Source organism: Saccopteryx bilineata, chromosome 5 (assembly GCF_036850765.1).
Source record: "Saccopteryx bilineata isolate mSacBil1 chromosome 5, mSacBil1_pri_phased_curated, whole genome shotgun sequence".
Classification (NCBI taxonomy): domain Eukaryota; kingdom Metazoa; phylum Chordata; class Mammalia; order Chiroptera; family Emballonuridae; genus Saccopteryx; species Saccopteryx bilineata.
Genome location: NC_089494.1, coordinates 265,313,917 through 265,328,675, shown reverse-complemented (window position 1 = coordinate 265,328,675; position 14,759 = coordinate 265,313,917). Strand labels below are relative to the sequence as shown.

At 50.3% G+C, this 14,759-nt stretch overlaps 1 protein-coding gene across 5 annotated transcripts in view; it reads left to right on the top strand.

The window, feature by feature from the left end:
• Positions 1–14,759, top strand: part of NSD2 (nuclear receptor binding SET domain protein 2) — a 70,447-nt gene that overhangs the window by 16,265 nt on the left and 39,423 nt on the right. For all 5 annotated transcript variants that reach the window (XM_066232931.1, XM_066232930.1, XM_066232932.1 and 2 more), the window contains exon 3: positions 2,685–2,847. In XM_066232931.1, the coding sequence (XP_066089028.1) occupies positions 2,685–2,847 (163 nt within the window). The remainder of the gene's footprint in view (positions 1–2,684; positions 2,848–14,759) is intronic.

The window sequence follows — 14,759 nt, the reverse complement described above, 5'->3', positions numbered from 1 at the left end:
ATTTTCATGGAGTCCTCTTCTGAATGTTCTGTGGCCTCGTGCTGGTCAGTCGGTGGAGGTGTGTCGGGGCCTATTGTGGGGTTTCCAGCTCCCTCCCATCCAAGGACTGAGCTGTGCGGAAGAAGCCTGCCTGTCACCCTTCCCAGTGGTCCATGTAGACTCACCGTCTCCTCCTCCTTGGGGACTGGCTGTGATGCACAGTCATCTTCCTGGTGCCCAGCGCCAGGCCCAGCCCTTGAACACACTTGACTGAGCTTCATTCATCACAGGCTGGGCTGTAGAACCCTAACCTACCATGGAAGGATGTGGTACTTACGTCATTATGTCTTAAAGGACACTCAAGGGGGCCACTACTTAAATGAGTATAAGCCATATAAAACCTCCAAGGAACCTTGTTCCCGGCCGACGGAACCAGGGAGGGTGCTGTTCCCACTTGCAGGGTACAAGAGGGTAGCTGAAGCCAGCTTTGGTTGTGTATCATCACCAAGGTTAGAGTATTCAGTTCAAAGTAGAGCCAACACCTGGTTGGTGGTGGCACAGTGGATAGAGCATCGGCCTGGGGCACTGAGGTGCCCCCAGTTGGAAATCCTGAAATTGTCGCCAGCTTGAGTGTCGCTGGCTTGACTGGAGCCCCCCGGTCAAGGCACATATGTGAAGCAATCAATGAACAACTAAGGTGCCACAACTATGAGTTGATGCTTCTCATCTCTCTCCTCCCTCTTTCTCTCCCTTCCTGTCTTTCTCTCTCAAAAAATAAGTAAATCAATAAAAAGTCAATAAAAAATCAATAAAATTATAGTTGAGCAGGCCCTGGCTGGGTGGCTGAGTTGAGAAAGCATTATCCTGGTGCACTAAGGCCGTGGGTTTGATCTCTGGGCAGGCATGGACGAGAAGCAGTGACTCTAAATGCAGCAACTAAAGGGAACAATGGGCTCAGTCTTCTCCCTCTTTCCCTCTCCTCATTTCTCTCTTTCTGTCTCTCTCAAATTAATGGAAAAGTTAAAAAAGTAAAAATAAAATTGTAGCCGAGGAATTTTATTTACAATTTCCACAGATAGGAGAAGAAACGGCCAAAATATCCTTGAACTTGTAAAATAATGAAGAACTTAGCGGGTTCAAAAGACGTAGATTGAGTACTCAGGGGCTTTTTAGGTCTCACTCTTATGATTATAATAGCGAGTTTCTAAAAATGCCATTCAGGGACCTGGGCTGTAGGTTGCTGTGGAGGTGCCTGTGGTTGTGGTGAACTCGCACAAGGGGAGAGGCTGCTGCAGGTGACTCCCAGCCCTGCCACTTGGTTTTGTTAAAACGGAAAAATCACCTGATTTCTGACTTACCATCTTCCAAGTGGGAACGCTACTACTTGTCCTGATGGGTTTGTCACATGGCTTAGATGACACAAATATGTAAAACAGTGCGTGGACTACTCTGAGAAAGCGTGCAATGTGACAGCTCTGTGCCCGCCCCCAGCCCCGTGCCCACGCTGAGCCCCGAGGGCATGGCCCCTGAAGAGGGCAGAGCCGCAGTGACTGTGTGTCCCTCAAAGAGCAGAACGCAAGTGCTGGGAGGAGGCTGCCACCTGTGTTCCGTGGTGGAGAAACTGGGGTCAGAGCCCCAGGACTCAGATCACGAGGGGGCAGCTGAGACTTGCTGCCAGGCCCTGCTGCTGTCCTCACCACTCCGCCTCCTGCCACCCGGGGTGAGGCGTGTCCTGAGGGCTGGGGTTCCCTGAGAGTTCTGTGACTGATGAATAAAGGTCAGTCCAAGACCATCCACCAGGCTGGGAATAGACTTCGGCCACCACCTGCCTGACGTGAGGCCTGCCTGTGTGGGAACCAGGCCAGCCCTCAGCTGACGGCAGGAGAGGCACGGTCTCAGTGACGCTGGCTGTGGGGGCTCTGATCTGGAAAAGGGGTGTGGAGTCCAGCCCTCAGCTGACGGCAGGAGAGGCACGGTCTCAGTGACGCTGGCTGTGGGGGCTCTGATCTGGAAAAGGGGTGTGGAGTCCAGCCCTCAGCTGACGGCAGGAGAGACATGGTCTCAGTGATGCTGGCTGTGGGGGCTCTGATCTGGAAAAGGGGGGTGTGGAGTCCAGCCCTCAGCTGACGGCAGGAGAGGCACGGTCTCAGTGACACTGGCTGTGGGGCTCTGATCTGGAAAAGGGGGGTGTGGAGTCCAGCCCTTAGCTGACGGCAGGAGAGGCACGGTCTCAGTGACACTGGCTGTGGGGCTCTGATCTGGAAAAGGGGGGTGTGGAGTCCAGCCCTCAGCTGACGGCAGGAGAGACATGGTCTCAGTGACACTGGCTGTGGGGCTCTGATCTGGAAAAGGGGTGTGGAGTCCAGCCCTCAGCTGACGGCAGGAGAGGCACGGTCTCAGTGACACTGGCTGTGGGGCTCTGATCTGGAAAAGGGGGGTGTGGAGTCCAGCCCTTAGCTGACGGCAGGAGAGGCACGGTCTCAGTGACACTGGCTGTGGGGCTCTGATCTGGAAAAGAGGGGTGTGGAGTCCAGCCCTCAGCTGACGGCAGGAGAGGCACGGTCTCAGTGAGGCTGGCTGTGGGGCTCTGATCTGGAAAAGAGGGGTGTGGAGTCCAGCCTGGTCGGTCCTCGGTCTCCTGTGGGTGAAAGGCTGGGCTCAATGTTGTTGTGGGCGTGACAGTGTCTGTCTGTCATTCATTTTAGGTTCCAGCTAAGAAAGAGTCCTGTCCGGGTGCTGGCAGAGACAAAGACCACCTGTTGAAATACAACATCGGTGATTTGGTGTGGTCCAAGGTGTCCGGTTACCCTTGGTGGCCATGCATGGTTTCTGCTGACCCGCTGCTTCACAGCCACACCAAACTCAAAGGTACTGCGTGGGGCGGTCCTCTGCCTCCCTCCTGCCCTCACCTTCCTCCCTTCCCTGCTGCTTCCTCGTCTTCCTTCAACAGCCTCATTTTGGGTCTTTTTTCTTTCATATTGTGTTAAAATGCACATGACATGACATTTGCCATCTTAACCGGGTTTAAGTGCACAGTTGAGCGATACTAAGCACCTTCCTATTGTGTGGCTCTGTCATCCTGTCACACTGACACTATCCTCATGAAACCGCTCAGGCCCCGCCCCTGCCCTAGCCCCTCCTCCCCTCCCCCAGCACTGTCCTCTGGCTTCTTTCTGTGGTTTTGATTTGCATTTTCCTGATGATGAGTGATAACTGAGCATCTTTTCATGTGTTTACTGGCCCTGTGTATATTTGCTTTGGAGAAATGTCTGTTTAAATCCTTTGCTCATATTTGGATCGGGTTGTTTGTTATTGTTGAGCTTACCGGGGTTCACTTTTGCAGTTTTACATAGTCAGTGATTCAGAGGTGACAATGATCATTTCTTTTTACGTCCACTCAGGTTGTACTGTATTTGATTGAGGTAGTACTAGGGCAGAAGCGGTCTTTGTCTTGAATTGCTTTTTTCTTTTCTTTTTCTTTTTTTTTTAGTGCGAGAGAGAGGGCCAGACAGGGACAACCAGGAAGGGAGAGAGATGAGAAGCATCAATTCATAGTTATGACACTTTAGTTCTTTGTTGATTGCTTCTCATAGGTGCCTTGACCAGGGGGCTCCAGCTTAGCCAATGACCCCATGCTCTAGCCAGTGACCTTTGGGCTTAAGCTGGTGAGCCCACGCTGAAGTGGGTCACCTCAGAGTTTTGAACCTGGGTTCTCAGTGTCCCAAGCCAACTCTCTGTCCACTGCACCACTGCCTGGTTAGGCTGCAGGTTTTATGATAAATAGTGTTATTTAGATGTACAGTAATTGCTTATTTTAGCATAACTTTTTATTTTTTAATTTTTATTTATTTATTCATTTTAGAGATGAGAGAGAGAGAAGAGGGGGAGGAGCAGGAAGCATCAACTCCCATATGTGCCTTGACCAGGCAAGCCCAGGGTTTTGAACCAGCGACCTCAGCGTTCCAGGTCGATGCTTGATCCATTGCGCCACCTCCAGTCAGGCTAGCATAACTTTTTAGAAATAGTAGAGCATCGTGCTCGCTTCGGCAGCGCATATACTAAAATTAGAAATAGTAGAGCATATACTAAGTTTGAGTTGTAAAAATGTCCCAGTGGGCCCTGGCCAGTTGGCTCAGTGGTAGAGCGGTGGCCTGGCGTGCGGGAGTCCCGGATTCGATTCCCGGCCAGGCCACACAGGAGAAGCGCCCATCTGCTTCTCCACCCCTCCCTCTCTCCTTCCTTTCTGTCTCTCTCTTCCCCTCCCGCAGCCGAGGCTCCATTGGAGCAAAGTTGGCTCAGGCGCTGAGGATGGCTCCGTGGCCTCTGCCTCAGGTGCTAGAATGGCTCTGATTGCGGCAGAGTGACGCCCCAGATGGGCGTCACTGTTGGGCATGCTGGGTGGATCCCGGTCGGGCGAATGCAGGAGTCTGTCTGACTGCCTCTCCGTTTCCAACTTCAGAAAAATACAAAAAAAAAAAAAAAAAAAAAAGTCCCAGTTAATTTTATTAGGCCTGTGGGAAGGAGAAAACTAGAAATAGTCACCTTTGGTGTCATGAAACTTGGGAATATAAATTGGCACGTGGAGCAGTTGAAGAACATGCTAAAAATATGATGCATTATTGATACAGATTACAGTAGATGGTAATTTAAATCACTGGCTAATTCCTAAATCATACCGTCTGTGTGTTTTGGAGGAAAAAATGAGTGGTCAGGTGGTTTGAGGTTTCTTTGGAAAGTTCTCTAGAGTAAAGTTGTAAAGTTTGAGTTTAGTTGTAGGAAGCTGGCATGCAGTGAGTTGGCAGAGAGATGTCGCTGAACAAGTTAGTGCCCCAGGTGACCTGTTTACCTGTCACGTGTGGTGACCAGAGCCGTAGGGGTTCTGACCATCTGGATGGCCCTCGGGCGTGTGTGCGTGGTGGCCGCCCCCCCCCCCCCCCCCCCCCCCGGCTGAGGCCTCAGCTCTCGGAGGAGCGGCATGGATGGGGGCCCAGCTGACCAGCTGAGAACGCGGGCAGCTGCTGGGAGTGGGCTGGGGGAGCCCGCCTGGCCAGCAGAGCGGGGTGGGGGCTCAGGATGCAGAGGACTCCACCTGAGTCCTCAGTGCCCCCGCCACGTCCTGCCCAGCCTTCGGCCTCCAGGCCCAGGCGGACATGCAGGCTCCACAGCACTGCGTGGCCGAGGGAGCCTCTGGGCTGGCTCCAGCTGAGACTCCGCGGGGCTCTTTGTATCCTCAACTTGCCCGACTCGGGGAGTCCTTCCCAGGGGCTTTAGGGACCCCAGCATGCACCCTGGAGGTATCTCAATCTGAAGAGTTTGAAAACAAACACCGGCTGAGACTGCCCTTTGCCTGGGAAGGGCCTTCACGCTCGGAAGAGAGAGAGCCAGGTTGACCCCCCAGCTAGAAAGAGAGTGGAGTGACATTTGGGAAGAGATGGTCAGGGAACCTCAGGAAGGATGTGAAGTGGGGGGAGGACAGAGGCGTGGTGGGCGGGTGTCAGACACCGGGAGCTCCTGGTGTCAGCTGTCCCATATCCCACACTCTGTTCTGGGAAGGCATTAGCACGCATGGGCTATGGCCATGCTGGGGGGCTGAGTTCCTTGACAGCCTTCCCCGGGATTCAGTGCTCCTCGTTGATTTATTAGCTTCTAAAATGGTAAGAGTCCATTTTTACCCTGCTTTCTCTGTTGGATTAGTTGTTATTTTTCTGTGAAAATGAGCGCTCCCTCCTAAAAAATGACTTATTTGTTAGAGTCCTCACTCTTCAGTGCTCACGTTGTTCCAGATGTGACCGTTAGTCCCTTTCAGCTGTATCCTCAGACATCTCCATCAGCCTGTGGCATTTCCTGCCTGTGGCCCAGCGAAATGTCCCAGGCTCATTTTGCACTTTGTCCTCTGAACCCCCATCCTGGACTTGCCACTTCTCGGAGGAAACCAGGGCGCTCTTGATGGAGGGTAGTTATGGGAGCCCAGAACTGGGCCCTGCAGGGCGTGTGGCTTCAGGGGTGGAGCAGGGTGGTGTCCTTTGGGGTTTAGGTGTCCTTACTGGGGAAGGACAGGTGTGAGGAAGGGCTTCTCTGTGGAGCTGGCTGAGCATGGCGTCTTGTGAATCAGGTAGTTTTTCCATCACCATACCCCCTTTTCTCACCCCAGATATTTTTTCTCTTTTTTCTGTGTGTGTGTACTTGTTTTTATTTGTCATGCTTGGGATTGTCGCCGTGCTTGAACCTGATCTCAGGCACATTCCCGCAGCACACGTGCAGGACAGAGCACAGCTCAAGCTGCAGCTCAGTCTGGGTTGCTTTGCAGGTTTAGATTTCTTCCAAAAATCAAAGTTAGCAGAAATCTTACCAGCTTCTGTTTCTGATACGGAGTAGCAGAGCTGGTCTGGGCTGCCGTCTCCTGGGTGGACGTCTGGATGGGGCTTCTGGTTTCACACGGGAGGCTGGCTGGGTTCCCTGCGTCTGGGAGGCTCACAGTCTCTCTGGCATGCCTGCACTCTTCTGGTCTCCTCTTTAGAAAACAGATCTGGAATCAAGTAACTTTTTGTTGTGGAGATTTTAGTCATCACTTTTTCTATTTTATGGAATGGAACTCTCATTGCTTTATTCTGGCCTTTCATGCCTTGGGTTGTTTGATATTAAGTTCTCCTTACTAATTTTTTTCTTTTGCTTGTTCTGTCAGCTACTAAGAAGTGTGTTACAGTCTCTCAGTGTGACAGTGGCCTGCCTTGTGCTTGCAGTTTTGTTGGTTTCTGCTTTACCTATGTTGGGGCTCTGGTGCCCTCCAGAGCCTGAACGTGGAAACTCAGGTGTGGAGATGCTTGTCCTGTTTCCCTCGGAGCTCTGGGGCTTCATGTCCTTGTGATGGACCCTGTGCTCTGTGCTTGCTCCTGTAGACACCTGTCCTTGTGACTGACCCTGTGCTCTGTGCTTGCTCCTGTAGACACCTGTCCTTGTGACGGACCCTGTGCTCTGTGCTTGCTCCTGTAGACACCTGTCCTTGTGACGGACCCTGTGCTCTGTGCTTGCTCCTGTAGACACCTGTCCTTGTGACGGACCCTGTGCTCTGTGCTTGCTCCTGTAGACACCTGTCCTTGTGACGGACCCTGTGCTCTGTGCTTGCTCCTGTGGACACCTGGCCTTGTCTGTGTCTTTGTGGCTTCTCTTCCTCCCTGCAGCTTCAGCTTGGAGGCAGCCTCGTCCCTTTGTGAGTCCACCCTGCACACAGACGGCTGCTGTCGATTCAGAGGCTCCACAGATTCTGGAGAAAGATGGGCTCAGTTCAGCCCAGATGGGCAGGGGCCGCCTTCGGTCCAGTGGGCCATGGGGGAGGAAAGTCACCTCCTACCACATCAGGTGTCTGGCCTCCTATTAGGAGGTATGGATGTTGGGGAGTCAGTGACAGGTATTTTCATACCAACAACTGTGATCAGTGAATATCAGAATCAGTACAGGAAGAAAGATTACTTATAATAGTGGTAGCACAAGTTAATTATGTGGTAAAATAAAGCAATGAGATATTCACCTCTCAATTTGCACCAAAATAAGTTACATGTAGATTAAAGAAACCTATAAAAAATAGGAGGTAATTGGGTTACATTGTTACCAAATTTCTAGGCAGGAAAGAACTTCAAAAATGTTACATTTATTTCACAAACTTGAAATCAGATAATGGTATCCCTCCTGTGTTTTTTCTACCTGATACATAAGTAGTAGCATTTTTTATGTCACTATTTATAAAAACTCTGTAACTTTATATCATTTCATCATATACACTGTAACATTTCCTTCCTTATGCATATACTTTGACATGTATCTATATTATGGCAACCAAGGAAAGTATTAAAGTATAGCCTGACCAGGCAGTGATGCAGTAGATAGAGCATTGGACTGGGATGCAGAGGACCCAGGTTCAAAATCCTGAGGTCACCAGCTTGAGCATGGGATTACTGACTTGAGCATGGGATCATGGACATGACCACATGGTCACTGGCTTGAAGCCCAAGGTTGCTGGCTTGAGCAAGAGGTACTCATTCTGCTGTAGCCCCCCAGTCAAAGCACATATGAGAAAGCAATCAATGAACAACTAAGGTGCCGCAACGAAGAATTGATGCTTCTCATCTCCCTCCCTTCCTGTCCCTCTGTCTCTCTCACTGTCTCTGTGACCTCCCCCAAAATTGAAAGTATTAAAGTTTAATGGGCGAAGTCACCAATCAACTGACATATTTCTTAATCTTACCTGTTTTAAAATCAAGAAGCAGCCTGACCTGTGGTGGTGCAGTGGATAAAGCATCAACCTGGAAATGCTGAGGTTGCCGGTTCGAAACCCTGGGCTTGCCTGGTCAAGGCACATATGGAGTTGATGCTTCCTGCTCCTCCACCCTTCTCTCTCTCTGTCTCTCTCCTCTCTAAAATTAATAAATAAAATAAAAACAAAATCAAGAAGCATACGTACTTATAAACATGTCAAATTGTATTGAGGCCTGGCCTATGGTGGCACAGCGGATAGAGTATCAACCTAGAACACTGAGGTCACTGGTTCAAACCCTAGACTTGCCTGGTCAAGGCACGTATGACAGACAACTAAAGTGAAGCGACATGAGTTGGTACTTCTTCCCCAACCCCAGTAAAATCAATAAATAAATTTTTTTTTTTTTTTTTTTTTTAAATTTTTATTTTTTTTGCAATTTTCTGAAGCCGGAAACAGGGAGAGACAGTCAGACAGACTCCCGCATGCGCCTGACCGGGATCCACCCGGCACGCCCACCAGGGGGCGATGCTCTGCCCATCCTGGGCGTCGCCATGTTGTGACCCTCCTGGGTGTCGCCATGTTGTGACCAGAGCCACTCTAGCGCCTGGGGCAGAGGCCACAGAGCCATCCCCAGCGCCCGGGCCATCTTTGCTCCAATGGAGCCTTGGCTGTGGGAGGGGAAGAGAGAGACAGAGAGGAAGGCGCGGCGGAGGGGTGGAGAAGCAAATGGGCGCTTCTCCCATGTGCCCTGGCCGGGAATCGAACCCGGGTCCTCTGCACGCTAGGCCGACGCTCTACCGCTGAGCCAACCGGCCAGGGCAATAAAATCTTTTAAAAAAAGCCCTGGCTGGTTGGCTCAGTGGTAGAGCATCGACCTGGTGTGCGGGGAGTTCCGGGTTCAATTCCTGGCCAGGGCACACAAGGAGAAGCGCCCATCTGCTTCTCCACCCCTCCCCCCCTCCTTCCTCTCTGTCTCTTTCTTCCCGTCCTGCAGCCAAGGCTCCACTGGAGCAAAGTTGGCCCAGACGCTGAGGATGGCTCCATGGCCTCTGCCTCAGGTGCTGGAATGGCTCTGGTTGCAATAGAGCAACGCCCCAGATGGGCAGAGCATCGCCCCCTGGTGGGTATGCCAGGTGGATCCCGGTCGGGCGCATGTGGGAGTCTGTCTGACTGCCTCTCCGTTTCCAACTTCAGAAAAAAGATCTTTAAAAAAGTATTGAGAAGTTAATAAAGACAGTTTTTTCTACTCCTAAGAAGTAATTATTTTTAATTCAACATTTTCTTCTATGTAGTTTTTTTTTTTTTTTTTTTTTTTACAGAGGCAGAGATAGACAGGGACAGACAGACAGGAACGGAGAGAGATGAGAAGCATCAATCATCAGTTTCTCGTTGTGCGCGTTGCGACTTCTTAGTTGTTCATTGATTGCTTTCTCACATGTGCCTTGACCGTGGGCCTTCAGCAGACCGAGTAACCCCCTGCTGGAGCCAGCGACCTTGGGTCCAAGCTGGTGAGCTCTTTGCTCAAGCCAGATGAGCCCGCGCTCAAGCTGGCGACCTCGGGGTCTCGAACCTGGGTCCTTCCGCATCCCAGTCCGACGCTCTATCCACTGCGCCACCACCTGGTCAGGCATCTTCTATGTAGTTTTAACTGCTAATTTTATCATTTGGACATTTCTGTTGACTTCCTATCATGGAAAATGTCCCTGGCCAGGGGCACAGTAGATAGGGCATTGTTCCAGAGCATGGAGGTTTCAGTTCGATCCCAGGGTCACTGGCTCTATCCTAAGGGTGCTGGCTCAACCCTGAGGTCACTGGTTAGAACCCTAGTTAGGGCACGAGTGAGAGACAATCAATGGGTGCACAGCTACGTGGAATGAGTTGATGCTTCTCTCTTTTCTCTCCCTTCCTCCCCCACCTCCCCCCAAAGAAAATTGGTCTCTTTAGTTATTTCCTATTTCTTCCATTTCCACTTTCCCATATAATTAGCTCACTTTATTATTATTATTATTTTCTCCTTGTTTTATTAAGTGAGAGGCGGGAGGCAGAGATAGACTCCCACGTGCCCCCTGACCGACTGGGATCCACCTGTCAAGCCCCCTACCACACAATGATCTGCCCATATGGGGCCGCTGCTCTGTTGCTTGGCAACCAAGCTCTTTTAGTATCTGAGGCAAGGCCACTGGAGCCATCCTTAGCGCATGGCACAACTTGCTCAAACCATTTGAGCCATGGAAAGAGAGAAGGGAAGGTTGGACAAACAGTTACTTCTCCTGTGTGCCCTGACTGGGAATTGAACCTGGGACTTCCACACGCCAGGAAGATGCTCTACTGCTGAGCCAACTGGCCAGGGCCCTAACTCACTGTTTTTTCAAACATAAGTGTTTATCTGATTTTGTCTATGAATAAATGTCACTCAGAAAAACCACCTGTGTGCTGTAATTGACTTTCTGTCTTATATGACCTTTTTGTTTTACCTGTAGTCAATTATTGCCTTTCTTTTTAAATCGTGTATGTTGCTGTCCATACAGCCTTAATTGTTTTCAATTATTTGCTTCTCTGTCCTTAAAACTTACCCTGTTATATATGAGTCTGCAGTTGGGGGGGATGAAAACCTGTGTCAGATACTATTTTCCTTTTCTTCTCCTTAGGTCTTATCTTTTTTTTTTTTTTTTTTTAGAGACAGAGAGTCAGAGAGAGGGATAGATAGGGACAGACAGGAACGGAGAGAGATGAGAAGCATCAATCATCAGTTTTTCTTTGAGACACCTTAGTTGTTCATTGATTGCTTTCTCATATGTGCCTTGACCGTGGGCCTTCAGCAGACCAAGTAACCCCTTGCTGGAGCCAGCGACCTTGGGTCCAAGCTGGTGAGCTTTGCTCAAACCAGATGAGCCCGTGCTCAAGCTGGCGACCTCGGGGTCTCGAACCTGGGTCCTCTACATCCCGGTCTGACGCTCTGTCCACTGCGCCACCGCCTGGTCAGGCAGATCTTATCTTTTCACACTCTGTCACTGCCGCTCAGACAGCCCTCTGGTGTGGGGGATTCTTTCCTCTCGTCTTCTCCCCCTGGAGCTTTCTGCGGAGGCTTCTCTCTCCGCTGCGTCTGGGTTGCGGGGACTCCCACCTTTGCGTTTCCTCCTCGGCCGGCCTTTCCTGAGTGTCAGGTGCTGTTTTCTGAGGTTCCACACTGTGCTCTTTTTCGTCAGTTTTCTTTTTTGCTGGTTTATGTTGTTGGTGACCCAAGAAAGTTTGGACAGGAGGTAAATTTGAGTCCCTGTGGTTTGGAGGATGTGACTTTTCTGTCCCCACATCTGATTTACGGGTTTGGCTGGGTATAGAATTTTATGTTGAGAATAATTTTTTTTTTTTTGAGAGAGAGAGAGAGAGAGAGAGAGAAACAGGAAAGGAGAGAGACAAAAAGCATCAACTCATAGTTGCAGCACCTTAGTTGTTCATTGATTGCTTCTCATACGTGTCATACCAGGGACTCCAGCCGAGCCAGTGACCCCCTTGCTCAAGCCAGCAACCGTGGGCTCATGCCAGTGACCATGAGATCATATTAATGAGCCCATGCTCAAGCTGGCAACCTTGGGGTTTGGAACCTGAGACCTCAGTGTTCGAGGTTGACACTCTATCCCTTGTGCCACCTCTCATCAGGGGAGAATAATATTTCTTAGAATATTTAGGTATTAATTATTTCATTTCCTGCTAGTATCTACAGTTGCTCTTTTTTTTTTTTAAAGATTTTATTGGCCCTGGTTGGTTGGCTCAGTGGTAGAGCATCGACCCCGTGTATGGAAGCCCTGGGTTCGATTCCCAGTCAGCACACACAGGGGAAGTGTCCATCTGCTTCTCCACCCCTCTTCTCTCTCTTCTCTCTCTTCTTTCTCTTCCTCTCTCTCTGTTTTCTCTCTCTCGCTCTCTTGCTCTCTCCCCCTCCTGCAGCATAGCTTAATTGGAGTGATTTGGCCCCACGTGCTAAGGATGGTTCTATGGCCTCCACATCAAGCACTAAGAAGAACTCCGTTGCCTGACCAGGCGGTGGCGCAGTGGATAGACCATTGGACTGGGATGTGGAGGACCCAGGTTCGAGACCCAAGGTCAATGACTTGAGCGTGGGCTCATCTGGTTTGAGCAAAGCTCACTAGCTTGAACCTAAGGTTGCTGCCTTGAGCAAGGGGTCACTCGGTCTGCTGTAGCCCCCCGGTCAAGGCACATATGAGAAAGCAATCAGTGAACAACTAAGGTGCCGCAACTCATAGTTGATGCTTCTCATCTCTCTCCCTTTCTCTGTGTGTCTGTCCCTCTTTGTCCCTCTGTCTCTCTCTCTGTCTCTGTCTCTGTCTCTCTCTCTCTCTCTCTCTCACACACACACACACACACACACACACACACACAAGAACTTCGTTGCTCAGCAACAGAGCAACGCCTCAGATGGGCAGAGCATTGCCCCCTAGTGGGCATGCCAGGTGGATCCCAGTCGGGGCACATGCAGGAGGAGTCTGTCTCTACCTCCCCTCCTCTCACTGAATTAAAAAAAAAAAAAAAAAGATTTTCGCCTGATCAGGCAGTGGCGCAGTGGATAGAGCTTCAGACTGGGATGCAGAGGACCCAGGTTCGAGACCCCGAGGTCGCCAGCTTGAGCGTGGGCTCAACTGGTTTGAGCAAAATCCCACCAGCTTGAACCCAAGGTCGCTGGCTCCAGCAAGGGGTTACTCGGTCTGCTGAAGGCCCACGGTCAAGGCACATATGAGATAGCAATCAATGAACAACTAAGGTGTTGCAACGTGCAGTGAAAAACTAATAATTGATGCTTCTCATCTCTCTTTGTTCCTGTCTTTCTGTCCCTATCCCTCTCTCTGACTCACTCTCTGTCTCTGTAAAAAAAAAAAAAAAAAGAGAGAAAAAAGATTTTATTGTCCCCGGGCATTGGCTAAATGGACAGAGCATCAACCTGGTGTGTGGATGTCCTGGGTTAGATTCCTGGTCAGGGCACACAGGAGAAGCACCCATCTGCTCTCTCCTCCCTCTCCCACAGTCAGTCGCTTGATTGGTTTGAGCGTAGGCCCTGGACGCTGAGGATAGCTTGGTTGGTCTGAGCGTCAGCCTCAAGCACTAAAAATAGCTTGGTTGATTCAAGCATTGCTCGCAGACAGGGTTGCCATGCGAATCCTGGTTGAAACATGTGTGGGAGTCTATCTCCCCTCCTTTCCCTTAAAAAAAAAAAAGATTTTATTTATTTATTTTAGAGAGAGAAGAGAAAGGAGAAGGGGGAGGAGTGGGAAGCCTCAACTCGTAGTAGCTTCTTGTTTGTGTCTTGATCGGGCAAGTTCGGGATTTCAAACCAGCGACCTCCGCATCCCAGGTCGATGCTCTATCCACTGCGCCACCGCAGGTCAGGCCAGAGTTGCTGTTGAAGTACCTTGTTGTTCTACCTGTCGTTCCATCAACATGGAAGAAACTGTCGTGTCCCCCCCTGTTGCCCCCCCCCCCCCGCAGCTTCAGTGTCACAGAGATGTGTCCTGGGGAGGGTGTTGGGGGGGCTCTCAGGGCTGCATTAGTTCTGAGGCATGTTCTTGTGTTCATTATTTGGAGTTTCTGTTTTTCTTTCAAGGGGGCTATTATTGGGTATTGTGCCCCTGACTGTCCTGTAGTTTTCTTATGGGGCAGGCATTTTTTATCTTTTTTTTTTTTTCTTCTTTCTGAGAGATTTCTTCTTACCTTCCAAGCCTTCTTGTTGAATTTTATTTTCATGATTGCAGTTTAAAATGACTAATAGCTTTTTCTGTGTTCTCTTTTCATTGCGAACGAGATGTTTCTCTCATGTGGTCGATGTCTTCCTGGCTGTGTTTGTGTCCCTGCAGAGACTGCTTGTGTGTTTGGTGACCTGTGTTTGAGTGGGAAGTGCTTGGAGCAGCCTAAAGCCTGTGTGTTTGTGGGGAGGGCTGTTACCTTATTTCAGAGCAATGTTTTTCATCTTTTTCACTTGGGGACCAGTGAAAATAGGATTATTTGGGGGACAGAAGTCACCTTGAATGTAAGCAAATTCCACTAAGATCATTGTGTCTGTAATCTTCATAGTTGTATGATCAGGGTGGTTAACTCTTTCACAGCCCAGCATGAAATTTCTGGTGGACTGGTTTGCAGACGGGCAGTTAGAAAACACAGCTTTAGAGTGTTTGGCTGGTTTGCTTTGTTGGGGGATCTCCAACAGTGTTCTTGGACTTCCCGTGGCCAGTGCTCTGTGTGAGGGAACAGGACTGGCCGTGCCCTGACGGAGACCACTTCTTCCCCCTGGGCACAGAGATCTGCCCTGAGAGCCGGCTTCCTCGTTTCAGCCTCACTCCACCTCAGCCCCGTCTGCACCCCGTCTCTTGGGCTTGAGGACCAGGTGTTCCTTCCTTACCCAGGGCCTGCTGGATGTACTGTGGATGTGGCTTTATTCCTTTCTGCTGAGAGCAAAGCAGTGGCCATTGCCTGGGTTACACTGTGGCCTCCTGGCTGCCCGTGGAGGTCACCAGTGCCCTTA